The sequence below is a fragment of the Tyto alba genome, unplaced genomic scaffold (assembly GCF_018691265.1).
Source record: "Tyto alba isolate M040663 unplaced genomic scaffold, T.alba_DEE_v4.0 Super-Scaffold_8, whole genome shotgun sequence".
Lineage (NCBI taxonomy): Eukaryota > Metazoa > Chordata > Aves > Strigiformes > Tytonidae > Tyto > Tyto alba.
In genome coordinates this window covers 9,729,164-9,748,355 of record NW_024881329.1, presented here as the reverse complement: position 1 = coordinate 9,748,355, position 19,192 = coordinate 9,729,164, and the positions used below count along the sequence as shown (strand labels likewise).

General features: G+C 38.3%; 1 protein-coding gene across 4 annotated transcripts in view; it reads left to right on the top strand.

Annotated features, from left to right (window-relative positions):
• Positions 1-19,192, top strand: part of GALNT18 (polypeptide N-acetylgalactosaminyltransferase 18) — a 341,921-nt gene that overhangs the window by 214,750 nt on the left and 107,979 nt on the right. For all 4 annotated transcript variants that reach the window (XM_033006955.2, XM_033006952.1, XM_033006951.1 and 1 more), the window contains one exon: positions 10,630-10,796. In XM_033006955.2, the coding sequence (XP_032862846.1) occupies positions 10,630-10,796 (167 nt within the window). The remainder of the gene's footprint in view (positions 1-10,629; positions 10,797-19,192) is intronic.

Sequence of the window (19,192 nt, the reverse complement as noted above, 5' to 3'; positions counted from 1 at the left end):
CACCTACAGTTTGCAATAGATAGCAAGTGTTTTACTGCTAAAATAATAATCTTTTTATGTTAAGTTTCAGTTTTATCACAAAATCTGACTAAGGAAGAAATAAGAACTGCTCTTTTTGGAAGGCCAGAACTGTCTGGTAAATAGCAGTGAGCAGGTGAAACTGCTGAGCTGTAGTGATGAAATACAGCATTTAGTCAAGCAGTGTGTATCAGCCGAAAGACCATGGAGCCTCTTTCCCTGGGTTGTTCTCTGCTAGGAAGCATGTGTGTCAGGCAGGGTAAATACATCCACTGTTATTCCACAGTGCCTTGGTGAGATGGATGGGACCACGGTAGTGAACAGCCTTCCCTTTAGTGCATTTGAGGCCTGTTCTGGTAGGACCATTCACAGAGACAGTTAATGCTCAACATTTTTTCAGCCTAGTGATACATCTGATCCTTTGAACAAACAGCAGCTCTAGGGATAGAGAAATAGATGGGTGGAACACTGTGTTTTTGCAGCTCATTAAAAAAAGTACATCATTAAAATAAACATGATGAGTACTTACTGAATTGAACACGTGATCTTATTCACTTATTTTAACCAACTGCTTTGATAACTAAAGCAGTAAGCAGTGCATTTTGCCATACATTAAGTTTTCTGATATTAATGAAAATATATGAACACCATCCCAGGCACCACTCTAGCAATTTTATATATATCTATGCTATATATTATTATAGATCACATTTTAGAAATATTTATGTTGTAGTTATGCTGAAATAACGACTTTAAGGAAATCAAAGTCCGTGCAATTATTAACTCTGTCTATAGGGACAATCTTTTTTTTTTTAAATTGTAAACTAATTTAGAGGAAAGATAAATCTTCTGTCACTAACAAGACATAAGTGACAGAAGTGTTTCTGTTCTTACATCTTTTGAAATTACTTTCCTGAATAATTTCAATCTAAATTTTTTATAACTATGGGTTTTAAAAATTAAAAAGACAGAGAAAATTAATGTTAAATACAGCTGAATAGAAATAAATTAAGGTTGGGATTTTAAAAGAAACTCCAGTTAGAAATGAATCATCGTCCTAATTTCTGTGAAATTTTTGATCCTTAATTAACTATCTGCCAGAAACATGTTAGACATTACAATATGTTTATAGACATATGCATACAAAATAATGGTCTAGTAATGGTAGCTCGGGAAGACTTTTTTCCTTCTCATTTTTTACATTTTTTTATCCCCCCATCCTTTATTATTATTCAGGAGCAATCAGATAATCTGACACTGAAATGTTGTCAATTCTGATACTGAGGGAATTTAAGTGTATTGTCAGGTATTATGTAAACTGTTTGTTGTATCTACGGCACCCTGTGGAGTACAGAGCTACAGGGTATTCTGAATGTTGCTAAAAAAAGAATTCCCACTCCTGATATGCAAATTCTCATTAGTGTGAGAGAACATGCATGGGTATTGTGTGAAAACAACCTACCCCGCAAGAGTATGTTTTCCACTATAATAATCAATTTTTAACATTTGTAGCACCTGCTTTTAAAGCCAATTGCATTAGTCACTTCCAGACTGTATATAGATGTATTTAAATTATCCATGGGCAGATACTAGACTGAAGCAGCATAGCATGAAGGCCAAGGACAGCTTGGTCTGAAGAAAGCTCACAGCAAGTGACATGGAGACAGAGTTAATCAAATTTCCTGGACCTTAGTCAGTTGTGTTATTCCTGTTCTGACTAGAAATGCACAAAAGTGCAGTTATGACAGAGGTACCACAGTAACTCTGGATGGAGTTAGCCTAGGTCTAACTGAGCTCATTAGCCTGGATTTAGCAGTGGTTCTGCAAGGGTCAGCATGACATTGGAATCTCAGCGAAGGCTTGTGGGCAAGTAGCTAAAGGAGTGGAGTTCACATAGGTATGTCTGGGCTCAGTTGTGGTCTATAATCTGTATTCATAAGCTATCACATGAAGTATAGGAAGTTGGAGAGACAACAGAAATATGTATAACTGAAGTCTAATGTAGTTCATATATGGTTGGCCCCAGCTGAGACTGGGAGAACTAAGTAATTTGCCAAGAATGTGTGATGTTAGTAGCCCCTTTTATATCATACTGGTATGATTCAGCCTTGACCTTTTTTCTGCCTGCAGTGCTCTGAGAATTTGCATCAAAATAACTTAGCAGAGGTGCTCAACATTGCTTTGCAAGATTCTGCAGTGAGAAAGGCTGCTCCACATATGTAATAAGCCTGTATCATAGCATAGAGGATTTTCTAGGGTTGATATTGTCACCATGCACTGCCTTGAAAACACCAGAGGATAATTAGAGATTGCTGAGCCACAACACATGTGGAGGAGAGGGCAAATACTTGACCTTGCCCAGTCTTCCAATGTGGGTGGTATGCACAGGTAGGAGACCACATTTAGTAGTTAGGTCAGTGGACTCTGTCCAAGCCCCTGGACTCTGGCTTTTCTGGGAAAAAATGACCATCAGTCAGGTGGAAACATCCACCAGATTGCAGTCAGGTCAGGCTGTGTCAGTTGTCACCTTGAAGTGTGACCTTCTCATGTTTTAGGTACTGCAGAGTGGTTTCTAACCCTCTGTACAGCCATGCGCCTCATGTCCTGTGACAAAACATTCAGAATTTGGTTGCTTTTCACTGTGAATATTTGTGCTAGCACAGTGAAGTCCCCAGCATAGTCCAAAAAAATCTGTTATATACAGATTGTAGTAAATAACTCCCATGGTTATCACAGCATCCTGAAGTAATTGTCACATCCTGAAGTAGACTTCATTTTTGCAGTGCTTAGTAGATAATACAAGCAGTATTGTGAAGTTTTGCTTATACTATCTCTCCCAAGGCCTCCATTTATTTTCTGCTGTTGAAATTTGGTGCTCTGCTGTTTACCACCCTTATGTGCATCTGTTAGCCCATAACGTATTTACATCGCAAACTAACAATTAACTACTGGCTCTAATGAGCTTGGATGCAGTGAGGAAGGCAATGTTGCCATTACTGCATGCAGGAACAGGATTATACTTCTGTGTTAGTTACAGTTCTATTGTGCTCATTTCTTTAAGTAGGGCAGGCAGGACCCACAAAGCTTGTCGTGAGTGAAATGTTGAACAAGTTCACATAGAAATACCTTATTAAATGTTAGGTTGTTTGGGGATCCTAAAGCTGCGTACCAAAACTCCTTTCAAGAAGATGCACTTCCGATTCAACTTTGTTGGCTTGTAAATTTTTGTTGCCCGGTGCAGTGTGCCGAAGCACACGTGGGAAAGAGAGATAACATTATTCTTTGCTTATATGATGAAAGAGTAAGGGGTAGTGGAAAAAGAGGTGTGCAGCAGGACCCCAGCAGAGGAACTAATCTGCAGAGTTTTGCTCCTGCATAGCGCATATGGTATGAAGGAGCTGACTGGTAGGCATAAAGCAACTTTTTTAGTCAGTGTAACTGCAGTCAGCCAAACTTGTTTTGCATCGGTAAAACCAGTATTTGTATGAAGAAGCAAAGACAGGAAGGGAGGAGGGAGAAGAGAACTGTTTAGAACTCAGATGTTTTTTCTTCTTTGGAGATTGCTAAATGGTATGGTATAGCACCTGGCTTGCAGCAGGTTTGCCCTTTTCCTAGCTGAGTCAGTGCTGCTTGGCATCTAGACAGATGCAGAGGAAATGTCCTGTTTCCTGTGCAGAGAAAGGCTTTGGCCATTTTGTAAGTATTTCGTGTTTCAAACAGTTCACCAGTCCCAAATTGTATTACTTTGAGGCTCAATTCAGCAAGGAACAACGGTAGAAGCCTTGAAGAGCAGCAGAATTAAGTTTGTGATAAATTGGGCACAAACAGAGCAGGTAGGATATCCCCTAAAGGCAAATATAACTACAAAGGGGAAAAAATTGCACATTGACTGGTTGAGGAGAGTGATGTTTTAGGAGATAAACTGTGTATGTATGTACATCTGTGTTAAGGTGGTATATGCAGTCCTCCTGGAGGTAGTGTGCAACACATCATACTTCTATAAAGCTGTAGATTTTCCTTTATTAAAACTGATTTAAGAAAAACGTAATCTCAAATTGTGAGCTTCAGGCTGGGCATTTTGACCTTAGCTCTGCTTCTCCCCAAGAAGCAGCTCCTGCAGAATTGCATTCCATCAGCATTTGCTTCCACATGTGTCTGTGACAGTTCTGTTTTGCTGGGCTTATGTTGGTTATGGATATGGCTCCATGTTCATTTCTGACCAAGTTCCTCCTTTTGTTTCTACTCATGAAAGATAGCATAAATATTGCATGTTGTATTTGATGTTTCAAAGGAGTTCTTTACAAAAGCCCGATACTTTACCTATTGTATTGTTTTGGACCAAAGTCCTAAAATTACCAAATTATTCAGCATTCTTATTAAATACCTAATGTTTAATTCTGTCATATTTCCTGTGCTCTTTTACTCATCTCTCTACCTTCGATTCTTCTTTTTCTTGTCTCACTGTTGCCTGCCTTCAGACTGACTCGTAGTGGTGTGTACTGAGTGGCCACCCTCTGTGATTCTCATCTGTGCTTCAGTTTGTCCTGTCTGAATGTGTCTCCTCAGATGGCTCCTCCATAAGTATTTAGTATCACTAGCAGTGATATTAAATCAGCTTCAGTCTGAAAACTGCTATAATAACCTAAGTTAATAATGAGGTACGCTTGTTGGTTTTGAACTTCCCCATTGTCTCCTTTAACTGCAAGAAGATGGGATGAAGCAATCTGCATGCATGTTCTCTCTCTGTCTCTTATTAATGTGTCATAACATGAAAATGTTCTTTCACTTGGCATACATTTACACTGAAACATACTCAAATAATCCATGGCATAATACTGTGAGAGGCTAACAATTTTTGGCCAAATAGCTATAGAGAATTCTCCTGATGTTCACCCAGAAATTAGTTTTATTGAGATCATCAACTCCCAGCTTACTGTTCTTACTACTTTATTCAGAGAAAGGTCTTGGTTTTAAGTACCAAGAAGAAAATGGACATTTATTGTATAATTTTATTGACATGAATAGCTTTTATTAAAAGGAATGGGCAGTCAATCTGTTACAATTAAGTCTATGCTGTAAGATGCTTAGGAGACCAAAACCTAATCACTCCTGTGTTACAATCTTGGAATTTATCTGCATATTTATCAAGTTCCCTGCTTGTTATTTAATCTTTCTTTATCACAATTTTTTTATTTGTCTTTTAGGACTGATGCCAGGAGGAAAAAAAAAAATGTTAGCCATGTTTGCTTATAGTTATATGGTAACTCTGTATTCAAATTCATCACATGATTGTATGCCTGTCTTTGCTCCCTTGTAATAGAAGATTATGACCATAAACAAAGATTTTGAGATTTGCAGCAGAAGTACTGTCTTGCTAGCTGTAGTTGTGTAATAATTGATTGTAATCCTCAGAGAGCAGGAGAGAAGCCCCTTTTGTATGTTGTTCAATACATGTTGTTCAACACTTTGTAAGTGTAGTTCAGTTAACACTTAAAATACTAATAATAGCAAAATGAAATTATAATCATAAATGAGCTGGAATTCTTACAAGACCCAGTTCTTTTACAAGAGGTTTAGTCCTATTTATTTAATGTATGCCAGAATAGGATTTATTTTTCTCCCATACATCTTGAACTTCCATTTGCCGTTTTGGCTGATGACAGAATGTTACTGTATCTTGGAAAAAGTACAATACTGTTTCTGCTTGTGCTTCTGAGAAATTCTTATTCTGTTGGAAATAAAGCTCCCTCCCACATATGTTCTTAAAACACCGCCTTGACCCCAAATGTTTTAGTAATATTCTTTATTGCATCCTGTGTTTGAAAAAAAAAAAAAACATGGAATAGATGACATAAAAACAAAAAACATGTTCTGTTGCCGTTGTTGGCTTGCGATACCGATGTAACTCTTGGTGAAAGGTTATCAGAAATTGTAGAAAATAATTATTTTTCATAATTTTTATACATATTTGTGGAAGATCTCAGAGATAAGTTATTAATACTGGAAATAATTCTTGCTTTGTTTTTCTTACTGAATAGTTATGCTAAACTAATTTTTATGTGACTGGGTAAATTGTCTTATCACAATGCATATATTCTAGAGGAATATAATTTTCTTGTGGACAAATATTTGAAAGAAGATTCATAATGTATGCAGTCCTCCCTTTACCGGGGTTGCGTTTGAAATAGAACACCAGGAGTTTCTCTACATTTCTGGTAACTATGACAACTGTTACTTTAGTGTTATTAGTCCAATGTAATTTAGCAGAGTAGGTTGCTAGAGTTAATTTTTTAGCTACATTGGGTTTTGATACTCATTATTGTAATTCTATATAATATTTAGAATTTATATTTAAAAATCACTTAGTCATAATACTGAGACATGCTCTATACTTTGTGGATTTGTTTTTTTGCTAGAGCCTCACTTTGCAGGGGGGCAGGTTAAGGGTCTCGTCCAAAGCCCCTGGATGAGTTGAAGGCAGAGCTGTCACTGAAACTTGTATGTTGCTGGTTGCCATGCAACCCTTCAATTCTTAAGGCTTAATGGACCTAAGATTTTGATCGATACAATTTTATTTCTTTTTCCTTCTTCAGCATATGTTTTATGCATCCTTTCTGTGTAGCTATTTCTTATCCATTCCTAAAATTAGGGAATTTTATTCCTCAGAAAACTTGGCACAAAGTGGAAGAAAGACGTGCTTGTGAAACTGCATAAGTGCTCTGCATTCTGTGCATGATCCAATGTATGTGGATTTAATTCAGATTTTAAATTAAAAAGTAGCCAATTTTTATTGTCATCATCTGATATGAAAAACAGTGTAGGCAGGAAAATGCATTTTTTAAAAGCTGCACACATTGAAAAATAAGTGAATTCAAGCTGGAAGTAAAGATGTTAAATTAATCTGAACAGAAAAATGTAAACATGAACTCAATTTAGGAATGTACCCTCATTAAAGTAAGAACCCATTTGGAAAGACTAAAGAAATTAGACAAAATGGGAGCCTAATCCTATTCTCCCGTATCTCATGTAGTTATGTCGTAATGTATGGTGGAGAAAAAAAGGAGTGAAATGACATTCACAGCATTAAACACTTTGCTCTTGTCTTGCACAAGGTGCCAGACAATGGAGAATATTGTCCAGTGTGATCTAATTTGAAAAGATATAAATGAATGCAGGTAAGAAAAACAACGCAAATAATTTCCTTCAAGTGGATGGAAGACATGTCAGAAGCAGAAATTTTGTTTGAGTATTTCAGATTATGCGTGGGTTTATGGTAAGGCAGCAGTGTTTTGAGGGCCAGTTTTGTCATCTGGAATATGGTTTGCTGGACCGTTTTATATCTCTGAGCATTTTGGCTGCAAATGAATCACTAAAAGAGCAGGCTATGTAGGTTCTTAACAGGCTAATATTGAAAATTATTTCAGTATATTTAAGCCTGTTAACTAGTTCATAGGCTGTTTGAAGCTCACTTTTCAAAACTTGGATGAAATTTCAATTATTACATCCAACAGAAATGTGCTGACTTTATAAAGGTGTATAGGAGACTAGAATTTTGTTAGTCATTTGTCATTATGCCCATGCAAATTTTTACATCTTACTTGTATATAATAGATGACATCCACAAAGTAATAGTATCCAGATTGCATATGGAATTTTTTTTGTTAATGTAGGATGGCATGCACATGCACACACACTGTGTGCCATGAACAGGTCTGTTCTTAAAGGAGCTGGATCTGTAATGGTCTTAGCATCTTTTGGAAAACTGTGAGGGTTAGTATTTAAAAACTGTAGTGTGATCATAAGTACAGGGGTCTCTCAGACACTTTGAGCCTGAAATATACACCTTGAAAATCCTATTTCCAGATGCCACCTAACGCTGATGGCACCGAAAATTCCCATTTGACAAAGAGTCACCTCAGATTTGACAGTGCTGAGCCCAGGTCAGTTTGTGCCTGCTTCACTTACTGAGTCATCTAGGCAGTGCTTTTAAGCAGTGCTGTAATAGATTGTTCACCACAGATGACCCTTCTTTAATGAATGATTTCAGAGGTCAAAATACTCTAGGGTACAGGAGGCAGGTGTGGGGAACTATCTTTTCTCCTAAAGAATATTTGAAACTTTATGTGTGCATATAGAGTTGGAACTGTTTAGCCTAGAGAAGAGGAAGCTCAGTGGGGATGTCAACAGTGCATATTTGAGGGGAGGCATCGAAGAAGGGAGCCAGGCTCTCTTCAGTGGTGCCCAGTGATAGGACGGGAGACAATGGGCACAAACTGAAACACTTCTTTACTGTCAGGGTGACCAAGCATTGGCACAGGTTTCCCAGGGTGGTTGTAGAGTATTCACCCTTGGAGACAGCCAAAAGCTGTCTGCATAGAGTCCTGGGCAGCCGGCTCTAGGTGACGGTGCTTGAGCAGGGGCTTGGACAGGATGACCTCCAGAGGCCCATTCCAACCTCAACCATTCTGTGTTTCTGTACTGCTTCCCAGTAAGGTGCCCTGACACCTGATTTGCAGGCTCTGTGAAGATGCCTTTATTCCTTCAGCCAAAGCAACACTTCTTAAATGAAAACAGTAAATATTAGCTTGCAAAAGAAAGCAAAAAGTGATCACAAGATTTACTGTGGCATTATAACCCAGAAGATTGGATGTAGCTATAAAGAGTGAAGTCGAGGGTTTAAAATGCTTGAACATCCACTGGAATGGGTACTTCCTCCAAGGAACTTGCCCTAAACATGAGGCTAGAGAAACTTACTCGGTATCACTCCAACTTAGTGTTCGTTTAATTGCTGCACAGAAAGTGGACTGACTCTGAAAAGGGGGACTGAAAATAAAAATAGCTCTCTGAGGACATCAGAGAAGATTGAACTCATGGTCCTGCTGTCCTGGTTGAAGGTTTTAACTCCTGAACTACTGGCTGAAAGAAGAAAACAGTGCTACCTTGCACTAGTTGCCTTCTGGAAGAAAAGGCAGCTCATTCTGCTTCTTGTTGTAGTCTTTCATTTTGAATAAAAAATACTCAGGTTCTTATTTCTAGGAAATTACCTCTGGCTCCGATTATTTAGGAGGTCCCACAGTGCTTCATGGAGAAAGCTTCCCCTTTCCTGTCTTGTATGTGTGCTTCTGAGCAGCTATGTACTTTACAGGTTACATATCACTCCACTGAAAGATGCAATATTTAGATTTCATTTGTGAATCTACTGATAGGTCCCTCTTAGGAAATCTTGATTGCCAGCAAAACTTCCCAAACCCAGTAAGAATCATGACTGTAACAGCTTTTAAAGGCCAGGTATAGAAGATGTCCAAATAAAAGCCTTTTTTTAATTGACTGTAGAGATTAAAATATGAAATCCAATAGAGTGCTATGCTTCCTCTTCAAACTGAAGAACAAATTTGGCTAAGGAGTCGTATTCAAGCATGATTTAAAAATTCTGAATCCATCTGTGCTTTCTGTATGCTAAACATCAGCTGTTAGTAATGCTTTCCTCTGCTTTTAGGAGTTCCTGGATGTAGCGAATCTAGGCATCTTAGGAGAAGATAGCCATTTCATTGTCAGGACGCAGAGGAGAGCATCAACATCAATCATATCCATCTACAAAGCCTATTGAGAAATGATGCCTGGGTCAGCCTGTGGCATAAGTAAACAGTTTGAGATCTGAGGAAAAGGTAGAATTAATTGTTGGTTGGAAACATTGCATTAAAATACTGAAAGTTTCAGAGAAAAGTAGTTAATTACTCTTACTAAATTAACTCATGGCTTTATTAAAAAAAAACCCAAACATTTTACAGATGGTTTAAAATATATACATTTGCAAAAGGTGTTTCTGTTTTTAATAAAATTATAAAATTTAAATCCTTTTTGAAGGAAGGGAAAAAAACAATGGAACACCAAAGAATTTCAAAGGTGTGGGCCGCACTTCCATACTGCTGTTTGCATAAGCAAATTGAAATATGGCTAAAATATATATTTTCTTAAAAAGCAAAGAAAAATCCATGAGATTATGAAAGTATTCCTCATTCTGATTAAACCTCTTGACTCAGCTTACAGATAAGTCTTCCATCCTTGTACCTGTTTTTCTGACTACACTGTCTGTGTTAGCTTTTGTAGCAGGATGTTCTTTGGAGCTGGATCTTTTACTGTGTTATTACTGAGTTGAGAAAAAAGCTTCAGATTTTAACTGAGATAGGTAGTAGATTCTATAGCAAAAATAATTAATGTAGCTATTAAGAAGGTGCTTTTTAAAGTAAGGGGCTAACTCTGTTTATTCCTGTCTGCACTGCCCAGAAAGACATTGTGAACAACTGCTGTTGGAAGCTGCATTTAAACAAGTGGGTTTGCAATGTTTTGGGTCTTGGATGGAAAAGTGAGCTCGCTCTAGGCCATGGTTGCATAGGCAGATTCAGGAGATTGTTTTCAGGGATTCCTTTTTTTAAGATAGTATTTCATCTGATTCTTGCCTGTGTGTGCTCTGAGCAGGTATGGAGACCTTCTGATCCGTGCCTCTTCTTGTTCTTATGGCTGGGGATAGATTTCTCTGAAACTGTTTGTGTAGACATTGTGACTTCCAGCAATTTACTTTTTTTTTTTTTTTTTTTAAACCTTTTTCTCTAGGTGCAGGAACCTTACATTTCCTGACAGGCTTCCTGAGGTCAGCATTGTATTCATATTTGTTAATGAAGCTCTCTCGGTTATTCTGCGCTCCATTCATTCAGCCATTGACCGGACTCCAGCTCACCTGCTCAAGGAGATCATTTTAGTTGATGATAACAGTAATAATGGTAAGTGGTTTTGGTTCTTCCCCTCACACGCACCTCTCCCCTCCCCCAAGGTTTGATCATTGTACATGAAAAACCTTGCATTCTGGCTCCTGCTCATCCCATTGGCATTTCAAATGTTGTCAGTGTATTTTCTCCCTTCTTCATCTCAGTCTTGCTGGGCTGTCTTCAAATATGCACAAGTGGGGCATGTTAAAAAGAGTACGTACAAAGATGGGATGCTGTTTCTATGTGTTTAAGGTGTGTGGTAAGCAGAATTCTGAGTGTAACAATAGTTTAGAGACCTAAGAAGTTTCACTGTTAGCACTTCAGAGTACTTTCAAGATTAGATGCTTTGTGTGCTCTTCCTGTTTCAGTTGGATGATTCTATGTGCATACTCACACTCTCTTTTGTATAAAACATCTTTCTGTATTTCTTAGACATCTCCTTTATATTTTCAGTTCTCCTCCCCTCATTAGCAGCATTTACCTTTCTGCTTTTCAGTGTATGTTCTCATATTTTGCTCTCCATGATCTGAAGGACTGGACTGTCCATATCTGATTGTTCAGCAATTGCCTAGGTGTTTGTCAGTAGGCCATGCTGGGCATTATTTGCAAGTCTTATTTTCTGGCAAATTTAGTAATGAAATTTTAGTAAGCACAGGATGCTGAACTTAAAGAAAAATTTTGTTCTGCTGGGGGGTTAATCTTAAAATACAAGGAGTATCTGAATTTATCCCGTTGAAGGAAAATGCCGAACAAGGGGCATCTCTTATCCTTGCCATCATTACAGGTGTTATGTGATCCCTGTAGCTGGGTCCTGTGACTCGCTGCTGATCATAAACCTATCTCAGCTTTGTATGGAAAATAAACTTACTGGGAAACAAGTAAATAAGTTCCCCACCCCAGGCTGTGCACTTCGTTTCCTCTTCTGCTGACCGTCAATGAAGGAAAAAGTAAAATCCTGACTCTTTAAAGTACATACGAAACCCAACAACTTGATGTAGGCTTATGTCAAATCTAATTCCAGTCCCGGTGAATAATACTCTCTTTGGAGTTACCAAAGGCTGACCAAGCTTTTCTTGAAACACCTACTCATGGAACAGTGTGGGTAAATTGGCACACAGGATTTTTTAGTTCTTGTTCTTAGTTCATGGCACAATTTAGGATGTGGTGAAATAAACAGAAGGTCACATGAAACAGTAAACTATGAACAAAGTAAAAAAAAAAAAGTCAACATGTATGCACACGCATACATGTGATTCAGAAAGGGCTTGTGAACTGAGGTAGACTTTTGATGTGCTTCAGCATGTAATTCAGTCATTTGACATGTTGTTTTACTCATGCACTGTTGCTGGCCTTAATTTTTGCCTACTCCCTCATGCAATACATGACAGTTGGAAAGGAAGAAAAAAATTGGAATACAACTTTGAATGGTGGACTTGGGCTCTGGAATGTGTTTGTAGAAATTCATTCCTGGATCTTTCAAACAGGTACAGTTAATGTGATGACAGGACCAAAATGAATCTGAATGGCTATTGGCGCTGCAGGGCCTGAGGCCTCTGGATATGAAGGAACTGGCCACAAGGCAGCCATAGAAGAAGAAAAATAGTCTGGCTGAAAAAAGTGGTGTCTGGAGTTTGAGTTTGATTTTCTATCATTTACAGTCAGAAACATCAGTGTTTCTGAGAGCCTGTCATCACTGTGAGGAGCTCACTAACAAATACACTTTGCACCATGCTCATAAGCTTGTCAAAAGTATTCTTTTTCATTATTTCTTACCTGAACTAGGTAAGAAATCACAGGAACCACTTAATCTTTCAGGAAGACCTGTTCAGCCACATTTGTTTTTTAGTATCAGTATTGGTACTTTACAGTATCATATTTTTATGATTGGCTCTGCCTTTCATTCAGTCTTGCCTTTCTAACCCTCCAGTGCCTTAAATCCTTAGGTTCCTGGCCCTAAACAGGAGGACAGAAATTGAGAGGAAGGTAACCTTTGGTTTTGGTGTCTTGGCTGGATGTTACATGTCATTCTTTACAAAATCACACTGTGCAGAGTGATACTTAGTCTCCTAGAAAAATTCAACTCTCTTCCAGGATTTTCTGCTACTCCTCTAACCCTTTTTCTGGCATCTCTTCCCTGCAGTAGTTAATTAGATTCCTACAGTCCTCTTTATTCCATAATGTATGCTGAAGACCTTGTAATAGGCATCCATTTGGAGAGGATGGATGTTTGGTAGGGAAGGGAGTGATTGTAAAGATGATTTATGGGCTTTTCTATTATTAGTTTAAATCATGAAATATTTATTTTACAATTTACTTTTGCTTTTACAATGTTCTATTTTCAGTTTTTTTCCTCCCTTCTAGCATTGCTGAAACTAATCCTTTATATTTAGTGTCATTCTATGTTTTTGTTAGTAGCTCTTTAGCTTGCAAGTGTTGCTGCTTGTAAGATAAGTGGGTTACTCTAGGTGTTCCCTGTAATGTTACCTGAGGGGGCAAAAACTTGCTTTGTGCTTGCATCTGGCTCCAGACTCTGCTTCTCACAGGGACCTGTCAGAATCCTAATTTCAAGCAGTATGTTTACTCTCAGGCTTTTGCTGGAGATGGCAACTTTTATAACTCAATGTAAGATTTTTTTTTCTCTGATGCCAGAGCTGTGGACTTCACAGTCAAGAAAGATCACACTATGGAAAGTGACTAGAGAGAAAAAGTGAGAAACAGAGATCAGGCAGAATGCAACTGAACATGTTTTTTATTTTGAGTCTCTTGCGCTGTTTGGTTGGATTCACATGGTGGTTTAAAATAAAAGCAGATGTGATGATTGGTACTAGAGGAGGGCACCAGAATTTCCCGCTTCTGAGGGGAAGCGATAAACTGGTAAACGGGTATAAATCCTTGCTGTGGGCCAGACTCTGAATCTAGTAATGAAAACCTGGATTCATCCCTAATTTCAATAGATCAGTGTTTCAGAAAGGAGCAGTGCAACTAGTTGCTTTTTAAAATTTCAGAACGCTGATTTCAGAAACCGTATATTCAAGTGTACAGCCAAAGTCTGTACATTTGTCTTGAACAATATAAGCTATAGTATTTTATTTTATGCATTTTAGAGTATGTCAAGCAAATTATCTATGACTTTCTCTAAATCTCAGTGCAGTTTTTCAAGTTCCCAATTATGTTTCAGGAGACCTCAATTAATCTCTTTGTGAAGCTTCCTTTTTTTAAAATAAATGTTTCAGAATAGGAAACTGTGAAAATGCCGGTGTGTGCCATTTAAAAGCAGAAAACATATTTAACAGGTCCCAGAATTTTGATCCTACATTTTAATAAAGCTGTTTGCATGGCTTGGTATATGTATTTCACCATACCATCTTTTCTGGTGGAATTCTGATAAACATAACACTGAAATGTTTCCTGCATGCTGTTAGGTACATTAGTGTTAAAATTCAATTTAATTGAAGGTTAAAAAAAAGTCCATTTCAGTGACAGCCTGTGTACTGTATAATGAGAACAAATGATTTATTAAAAAACCCAAACCATGTAAGTGGTGTTCATTTTGGTCTCAGACACATTGGTGCGAAATAGAGCAATTGCACAGATTTCAGCTGTTTTACTGTAGTTTTAAGTTCTGTCTGTCAGGTCAGATTCTTTCCCATTCTCCTCAGGAGCATTCTTTGCTTTTTGGAGATAATGTACTCATTAGTTTATAACTTGGCAATAAAATAATTTATTCATTTTTGTCTTCAGAAAGAGCAGACTTTTCCAGTCTGCTGCATTTGAGGAGAGGGATCTGCAGAGAAGCTTTAAAACAACTTTAAGTGACCATGCCCATGACTGCTGGTAGTTAATTAGACCTCAGAGATGTAGTTGGAAAAAGCATGGCCGGAGCTGGAGAATAGTGTTTTATTCACTTTCTGATTTGTTGCATCCTGCTCTCTAGGGACGGGGTGGTGACCTTCTGTGCCACTGGAGTTCTGTCTTGGCTTTTGAGTCCTTTTGCTGGCATTGAGCCCCACTGCATTATGAAACACCTCTTGAAGGTATTTTAAGATGATTTGAAGTCTCTCTAAAAAAGCTCATTGTGAGCCAGGATGTGTTCAGCTTCATGGGGTGACAGTATGCATTAATGTGTCCAGAGTATGCCTTACAAAATTTTATATTATAGCAGTAATTATCATCCTCTATGACATTTTTTCATATTAAAGTTAATAATAAATGTTGCAATAGAGGTTCAGATTTCATAAGGTTTCTTCCTTTTTCTTTGAATTATTACTTATGAATGAAATATTTGAACATGTTCAGCTTAACAGTTCTAATTTTGTCCTGATATTTCCATGAATACAGCTATTGAATTGCAGTAATAATGCTGGATATCACAGGATGCTAATTTTATGACTTGCAGTGTTGAAGAGAATTAGCACAGGGTGGTAGAAAGTGGGTCAGATGCAACTGTATAACCTTCCAGAGCTTTGCAACATTGTCCTCAAAACACTGAATAAAAACAAACTTTTCAAAAAGCATCCAGAGCTTTTCATGGGAAAGGTGTATTTCTTCTTTGGTTATTTTTAAGAGATATTTGGGAATAGAAGATTGTCTGATTTTTTTTTTTTTTTTCATTACAAAAGCAGTGATGAATAGACCTCAAAAGTACTGTTCAAATGCATGCTAGATTTCATATTACAGCATATTTTAAAGATGGCTGAATTGTAGACCAGACAACTATGAATGTTAATTTAAAAAAACCCTATTAATAACAATCTCCTAGGGAAAACTTTAGGACTTGCTGTCCTTCTGTTTGGCTTCTTGTTCTTCACTTACCTGAATGTCAGCAAAATTCAAAGGAAAAAAACATTTAGAAACAAGGAAAAAGCTAAACCTGCATTCACTTTTGGACTTGTGCACCTTCAGGTTCCTTAGACGGCCTCAAATGTGACCTTCTCCTGCAGTGGGTGATTCTTCTTTCTCCCAGTCCCTGCCTCTGCTTTCTGTGTCTTGGGCAGTGTGTCTGGAGCCCTTGCCAGTGAAGACTGAGGCAAAAAAGTCATTGAGTACCTTCAGTCTTCTCCATATCGTGGGTTACCAGGTCTTCAGTTTCCTTCCAGAGAGGGCCCATATTGTTCCTACTCTTCCTTTTATCACCAACGTACCTGTAAAAGCTTTTTTTGTTGCCCTTGACATCCCTTGCCAGATTAAAATCTGTCAGGGTTTTGGCTTTCCCAATCTGATCCCTGGCTGCTCAGAAAATTTCTTTGTATTCCTCCTAGGCTACCTGTCCTTGCTTCCACCCCCTGCAGGCTTTCTTTTTGTGTTTGAGAAAAATGTTAGCTGTCAGTGCAAACTATGCATTTTACTTCCATAGTAACATTTAGCACTGAAACTTGAATAAATGAAGACATTCTTTGAGCATATGTTTACTGTTACTTGTTCTGTGCTGATGCTAGGACTACAATGAGGTGTGTCTTGGCTTGTGTGCCAACTACTGTGGATGCATCTGAAAATACCTAAGAAGAAAATAACAAGAAGCAAAACATAATCCATTGGCCATCTGTTTCAGCAGTTAGCAGAATGAGAAATGTTGTTCTTATTCAGAGGTGTGAGAGAGTGGAGCATGTGAACACTTCAGTTCATGTCCCAGTGATGCCTGGCCATGCAGCTCAAAACTCTTGTGGAAAAAATTAAGAACCACTATTGTAAATGGACTGTGAGATTTTTATAAGGACGGTATGTCCTAGAGTAGATGCAGGCTGGTCTCTCTTCTTATTTGTCAGTCCTTGTGACATTGTATTTGAATCTTGCTTTAAAGGGAAGAGGTTGTGGAGCAGGGTATCAGGAAGAAGTGAGTAACAGAGCAGGAAAGAGAAGGACACCAATGATGAAGGCAGCCATCTGTCCCAACTATTCTTGCCCCTCTTTTGCTTTGATTTATCACTCTTCACACCTTTTTCTTCTCCTGTGTTCGTTCTTTTTTTTTCCACCCAGGGGTGGTCCATATCCTTGGACTTTATTCCCTCAGTCCACTTTCCTCTTCCTCATTGCACCCTGGCAGTCTACTCTTTTCAGATGTTCACTTCCTCACACCCTTACCATACACCTCATCCTTTTTTATATGAACTTGTGTCCTTCAGTTGGTGTCTTCAATCTCCATGTTCTCAAACTCTAATGTACCCGTGCCTCTTATCCTTTCTCTAAGTCCTCCACCCCAGTATTTGCTGCTCTTTCTCGCAAACTGCACTCCTCCATTGTTCCCGTCTCACGGTTCAGCTCCCCCTTGCCTTTAGCCACAGTAATTAAACTCCTGACTCACTCATCTGTCTGTCCATCCATCCTTCCCTTCCTCCCTCCTCACCCCAGCAGTGTTCTACTACTCCTTCCTTTGTGGCATATTTTTATCATTCTCCTTTTTCTCTCTGATGCCTCCTTTTCAGACATGTTTTTCCATTTTCTTTCATTTTCATTTTAAAATAATTGCAGTGTATTCTTCTAGATGGGTGTTTCTAACTCTCCCATATCTGAAGTCCCTACTGCGTCAGACTCCAATGTTGACTTGCATTCAGTCACACGTGTGTGGGGGGGGTGGGGATGGCATCCCTTGCTGGAGGCAAGACTCTGATTTTTGTAACATTGTAATTATTGTTGTATGAAAGCTGTTTGATGACCAGCATGTAGTTTGCTTTGTTTTATAATGGGAACTGTCACATTCTCTGTTATTTATAACTGGTGTGGAAGGTCCTTAGTGTTCATTTTCTGGAAGGTTAGGAAAGCTCCAGCCCTGTGAGAGTGAGGTGGGGCTGCAGGACCACTGCAGCGAAGTGCGGCTCTTCCGTGCATCCCAGGGCACTCACACAGCTCACACATCTCTTGCACCGTTTGCCTGCGTGGAAGTGTGTGCTCAGCAAGTGTTTGCAGTGACAAAGCAGCCTTTCAAAAGAATTCTTAATCATCCGCAATATAGTATAGTTCAGTCTGTTTGTATGGTTGGAAAAGCAAAATTTCAGTGTGTATGCAAGCTGATAGCATAACCTCTGTCCTCGTCAGGGGTCAGCAGTGGGCAGCAGAGCTTTTATTGCAGTCTCCTGACATCAGAGGTTTTGATTCAGACATTTCTATAATGCTATGAACTGAATCTTCCCTAAATAGCGCTACTTGAAAGCTAATATGTAATCATCTTATCTTATATTCCATCCATGGTGTAATTTAACTCATTTAGTCCTAATATGCTTGTAGTGTTGCAGTCTAATAAATACCTTTTTCTATGTCAGATTCAGTACAGCAGTTCCAAGAGGACAGAGCAGCTGCTTCTAAAACCAGCATTTTCTGTACTTGCAGTTTAATGTGGGCAGCAGAACAGAGAAAAAGTTATTTTATGCAACTTCAAACCTTACCACCAGATAATTTTATTTTTTATTTTTCCTAATAAGACAAGCCCATTGCCATTAGACTAAGCTTTAAGATTGGAATAACAATGTATCTGATTTCAATGTGGGAGGAACTAATTTAAATGTCATCTCAGTGGTATCTGAGATATTTAATGCCATATTTAATACTAATGGAAGGTAGTAAAGTGGAGTATCTGAACTACAATGTTGGAAATGCTGGAAAACCAGAGCTATGAAACAAAATCCAGGGATGATTTCAGCTGCAGTTTTACAGCTGTCTTATATATTCTTTGTTTCATATAGCAAATGAAACTGAAAGCTGGCATTTTTTCATTGTTTTAGCTTGAATCCCAGTGTACCAATCCATACTATGTATCTTTTTCACATATGCTGTGTACCCTGTATATGTCAAGTGAGTACTTTCTTGTTCTTCATCCCCACGTCTGTTCTGTTATTCTCTGATGACACAGTCCTTAGCATGAGCACAGTCGTATGTGTTCTCAAGTTTTGATCATATCAAAGCCCAATACAGACAGTACAGCTGAAGTTTCTAGTTGATGATAAGTAGCTGCACATTGGCACTTGGAATCTTTTGGAAGAATGATTTGGGCCAACTTATAGGAAATAGCATCACCTGTGTCAGGTGTCTTTCAGAAACCATATGTGGCCCATAGTGTTAAAGACTGCAGTCAAATTCAATAAGAACAGGCTAATTTTAAGCTCTTCTGGTAGCAATGAAGAATTCACCCCATGTGCACTGGAAGTGCTGTGGACTGATGGCATCCTCCTGACTGTGAGAACATCAGTGTATAAATGCTGCTTCAGTCCACTCACCAGTACCATCACTGTGATTAATAAGTAGAGAACCCTGAGAAATTGCTTGATTGAAAAAAACTTTTTTTTTTCTTTTTATTTTTTCCCTCCCACATTTGTGGGATTATTTTGCCTTCTAGAATGCTTGAATGGTTTCCGTTGATTATGTTCTTAGACACATCACTAAATTTAAGTAGCAGCCATATGTACAGATCCAGTGCAGTGACA